Source organism: Crocuta crocuta, unplaced genomic scaffold (assembly GCF_008692635.1).
Source record: "Crocuta crocuta isolate KB4526 unplaced genomic scaffold, BGI_CrCroc_1.0 scaffold15, whole genome shotgun sequence".
Taxonomy (NCBI): domain Eukaryota; kingdom Metazoa; phylum Chordata; class Mammalia; order Carnivora; family Hyaenidae; genus Crocuta; species Crocuta crocuta.
The window spans coordinates 3,718,927-3,723,692 of record NW_027530508.1 but is presented as its reverse complement, the minus strand read 5'-3'; the positions used below and the strand labels follow the sequence as shown (position 1 = coordinate 3,723,692).

The 4,766-nt window shown below is 53.7% G+C and overlaps 1 protein-coding gene across 1 annotated transcript in view; it reads right to left on the bottom strand.

The window, feature by feature from the left end:
- The window catches only part of ANGPT4 (angiopoietin 4), a gene marked incomplete at its 5' end in the record, with an annotated part of 37,914 nt that overhangs the window by 12,643 nt on the left and 20,505 nt on the right, over positions 1–4,766 (bottom strand). Inside the window, 2 exons of the mRNA XM_077767056.1 lie at positions 2,077–2,198; positions 3,503–3,658. Coding sequence (XP_077623182.1) covers positions 2,077–2,198; positions 3,503–3,658 — 278 coding nt within the window. The remainder of the gene's footprint in view (positions 1–2,076; positions 2,199–3,502; positions 3,659–4,766) is intronic.

Below are 4,766 nucleotides of genomic sequence, written 5' to 3'. Positions count from 1 at the left end.
CGGCTCTCTATTGTCCGGTGATATAATAAGCATGGAGCATTTTTGTCACGAGTTAATAAAAAAGAATTTTACAAAAAGAAAAAAGCTTTTGACTCGACTCTTCCACTTTTGGCATTTTATCCTGCAGGAGTGCTCCCGTGTGTGCAGCGAGGTTCGGGAACATTATTCACTGCCTCCTGTTGAATAGTAGAAACAGACAGGAAACAACAACCTTACTGGCCATTAACTGGGGGCTGGGGAAATAAGTGTGGGCACAGCCACAGTGTGGCACGTTATCGGGTCAGAGAAAAGAACCGGCAAGCGGATCCCGCAATGAGTTTCCGGGATACTTGGGGAAAAGAAGAGCGGTGAGCTCCATTTGGGATCAGGAAGGATTTTTTTAAAAAAAGAGACTGTACGTACCTATTTGTGTGCATATTCATAAGCACACAAATGCCACCTCCAATGTTAGCTTATAGAATGTCTGCTGTGGGACAGGGATTTTTGTCTGGTGTTCACTTCTGTAACCCCAGTGCCTAGAACAGTGCCTGATGCGTGGTCAGCGCTCAAAAAATGATTGTTGATTGAATGAATGGGAGGGCCGGCAAGAAACTAGGGAGAGTGGTTACCTCTGCTGTGGGCGGGCGGCTGGCTAAGGGGACCGGGATAGGAGGGAGACATTCCCTACCTATAAGGTTATGCTGACCCATTCTCCAGACTAGAACAGTGAGTCTAGCCAGGGCAGAAGGAATCTCCCCGCAACCCCAAATTATGCCGTAGGAAGAGAAAAAATTGGGGCACGCTCAAATTCTAGACATTTAGCTGTCTCCATGGGCCAAGAGCTTTTTGGTGACCTCCTCCATCTTCCCTGATTTCTAGCCACTTGGTGGCAATTCAGACTGTCCCAGTCCCTGCCCTGACCCGCCTTGGGATGGTGGAATAAGAAGGTGACAAACTGTCATTAGCTACATGCAGATCAGAGAGACCTGGACAAGCCTTAGATCCTTATTGTGACCCTGCAGGTGAGCAACTACACCACCTCCCCCTGCACACAGGCCAGTGGCTGCTTCAGTGTGTGGGTTTTGCCTCCTCCAGCACCTTGACCTTGACAGTTTTTCCCCACTCAGCTCGAAACCAAGATGAAATCAGCCTCCGATGCCAGTTTCTCTGCCTTATCTGTACCCCATGACTCTTTTGTTCTGTGTAATTTGAAGGGTGTTCACCTCAAGTGTCTTTGCTTATAAATGCAGGGACTCCGCTAGTGTAGACGAGAAGTCAGTAATGTTTAGTTATTTACAAATTAGTAAATCAAATTAAAATGTACAGGATGAATTGTATGGTATGTCAACTGTAGCTCATTAAAGCTGTTGAAAATTTATAAAATGGGGGCTCCTGGGTGGCTCAGTCGGTTAAGCATCTGACTTCGGCTCAGGTCATGATCTCACAGTTTATGAGTTCAAGCCCCACCTCGGGCTCTGTGCTGACAGCTCAGAGCCTGGAGCCTGCTTCAGATTCTGTGTCTCCCTCTCTCTCTGTCCCTCCCCTGCTCACCCTCTGTCTCTTTCTGTCTCTTAAAATAAATAAATATGTTAAAATCTTTTTAAAAATTTTAAAAAATGTATAAAATAAAGGAAAAAATAAAGAGGAAGGAAGAAAGAAAGGAAGGAAGGAGGAGGAAAGGGAAAAAAGAAAGAACAGAGAAAGAATCAGGGTGTTCTGAGCCCCTAGGGAAATATCTGCCTCCCGCTTCCACCCAGGGATGCCTGCGGGGCCCCCAGCCCAGCCTCGGCCCAGCCCAGGGCTCACATTGTCTCCCAGCCTCAGTCTGGACTCTAGCCCTGGTTTCGGTCCTTACCCCAGCTCTGGCTCCATCGTGAGCCCCCAAATGGTCCCTCACTTCAGTCCCAATCTGGGCCCCCCAGCTCTGGCCCCCACCCCTGTCCCAGGTATTAGCCCAAGTCCAGCTTCCACCCCTGGCCCCGGCCCCAGCCCGGCCCTAGCTCTGGTGCCCACCCTGGGTCCCAACCGCACTCAGGTCCCAGGCTGGCCCTGCCCCCCAGCCCTGTCCCGGCCCCATGCCAGGATGCCGGTGCCCACTTGTTGCGGCCCTGCAGCCGGTGGAGCTCACGGCCCTGCAGTAGAAGCTGCTTCTCCAGCTTGTTGGTGGACAGCGAAGTCTCCAGCAGCTGGATCTCCATTCGCGACGTCTGGTTCAGGACCTGTCCCAGCAAACAGGAAGGGGTAGGGGGCTAGGCGACCCCTGCAGGGCGCTGCTCTGTGCCAGTCTCGAAACGCGCCAACCGATTTCCATCCTGCCTGCAGTTAGTTTCTATGGTCACTCACTCAACTCACTCACTCACAGGCCCTAACTGAGTTTATGACCTGCCTCTTGAGTTTGCTCTTCTCCATCACAGCACATGACAGTTCCATTCTTCTGGCTGCTCAGGCCCCTGGAGGAGTCCCCCTAGACCTCCCCCTCCCCACCCCAATCCAATCTAGCAGCAAGTCCTGTCAGATGCACCTTCCAGATGGGCATCGGACCATTCCCTCCCTCTCCATGGCCCCCACTTGGTCTTGGCTTTTGCCGTCTCTCACCCTGTGTCCTGTGTTCCTCACAGGGCTCCCTATTCCCACCCATGTCCCCTACAGTCCTTTCTCTGCTAAGCAGCCCAAGGCAGCCTTTTAAAAATGTGGCCCACCTTCCCATGGCTCCTACAGCACACAGCGGAAAAGTCCCAGTCCCCACCACACCTTGCGATGTCATTTGCCCCCAGTGCCTCTCTGAACGCTTGCCCACCCCTCTCCCCGTGGTGGGAGAATCCTACCTTCTCCACAGTGCCCTCCTGGCTTCAGTGTCTAAACTTGCAAGCCGTCCATTCACCCCAGCTCACCGTCCCTCTCTTCTGCCCTCGCCGTTTTCTCCTAAGCACTGTCACCCCCCCGACATATGCAAGTTATTCATCCTGTCCATTTCCCTGGTGATCATTGAAAGGAAATCCAACGAGGGTAGGGAGGCACGGCTGTTTCACTTATTGCTATAAACGGGAGCCAGGCATCTCCAACAGTGCCTGGCACGTAGTAGGGATTCAACAGACACACACCTATTTGTCATTCAATCTTTTCATCCATTCACTTGCTCGCCCTCCCATTTATAAGCCTGTCCCCCGCTTCTGTGGCCCTTGCCGCCCCCTGTGTCAGTCGCTGGCCCCCTGAGGTTGAGTGAATCGTTTATTATCCGTCTTTCCCTGGAGCCGTGTGAGTCCCCAGGTGCGGCTACCCACCGTCATGCTGGTGCCCAGCGCAGACCTGGAGTCAAAGAGGCCGCAGGACCAAACCCAGAGTCTGTCCCCAGGGCTCGTGGCCTGGTGGCCGGAGTGTTTCTTTTGTGACAGGGTCATCGGGGAGGGGCCCCAGGGCGTTACAGGCCCAGGGGAGGCCCAGACCTTACCCAGGGACAGAGGCAGCTGGGCCGGCCACGGTCCTCCCTCCCCCTCCCCCCACGCCGCCTGCTCGCCCTCCGTACCTGAGCCTCCACGTCAGTCAGCTTGCGGGTCTGGGCGGTGGTCTGGTTCAAGAGGCTGGTGCCTAGCTCCAGCATGGTGGCCGTCTGGTTCTGGACCATGTGCTGTTGGACCTGGGCCAGCTCTGACCTCAAGTTCATCTGGATGTACCTTTCTAGCTGCGGGGAGACCGTGGACTGGGGTCATGGGCAAGGGCGGGAGGAAGGCTCCTTGTCCCTTCCTGTGTCTCCATGAAGGACAAAGGGCAACCGGGGGAGGCCTCTCTGCCAGGCCGGGCCACCTTTACCTCTCACCTGGACTATTCCAGTAGCTTCCTCCCTGACTTGTCTGCCTCCATCCTTGTCCCACACACAAGCCATCCTCTACTCAGCAGCCAGAGGGCTCCTGTTAAACCTAAGTCACATCAAATTCTTCCTCTGCTAGGAAGAAACCCTCCCAGAATTCCTACCTTAGAGGAAAAGCCAAAGTCTTCCCCGTGACTTCAGCTTCCTCCATGACCTGGCCTTCCGCCCCCACTCTGATTTCTTCTCCCAGTCCTCTCCCTCACTCTGCTCCAGATGCCTGGCCTCTGTGACATCCCTCCAACACAGCAAGCATAACCCTACCTCAGGGCCTTTGCACATGCTCTTCCCTCTGCCTGGAAACTCCCTCCATCCCATCTCCGTCTACATGGCTCACTCCCTCATATCATTTCGGGTCTCTTCCTACCACTTATCATTCCCCACCTTTGAATTACATATTTATCTGTCTGTTGTCTGCTTTGCTCTTAGAATGTCCATTCAATGAAGTCAGAGACTTGGTCTTACTCACCCTCTATCTCTGTGCCCAGTACAACGCTTAGCGCACAGTGGGTGCTCGATAAATATGTGTTCGATGAACTGATGGAAAAAGGGCGCCACAAGGGTCAGAGAATAGACTCCAGTGTCATGTGCATTACCCAGCCATCAGGGAGTGAGGATGCGTCTTCCCCCCTAGAAGAGTTTGCAGGTCTATCCATCAAGCTGGATTTTCTATTTTCTGCTCCCCTCCATCTGCCAAATAGGCTGAACGAGACAGTCTCCAAGAGTTCTCTCTGCTGGGATGTTCTGGGATCTCCCGGGCTGATCTCTTTCCCAAGAGCAGTTGAAGCTGGTCTGGCGCGAGACCAGGATCAAGTTGCAAAGGTGAACAGAGTGTTCCCAGGGCTCGGTGCCCGCAGGCAGAGAGCTGGCGCCCCTCCTCCCTTCTCTCTCCGTTCTGCACACAGGCTGGCCTCCGGCCATCATC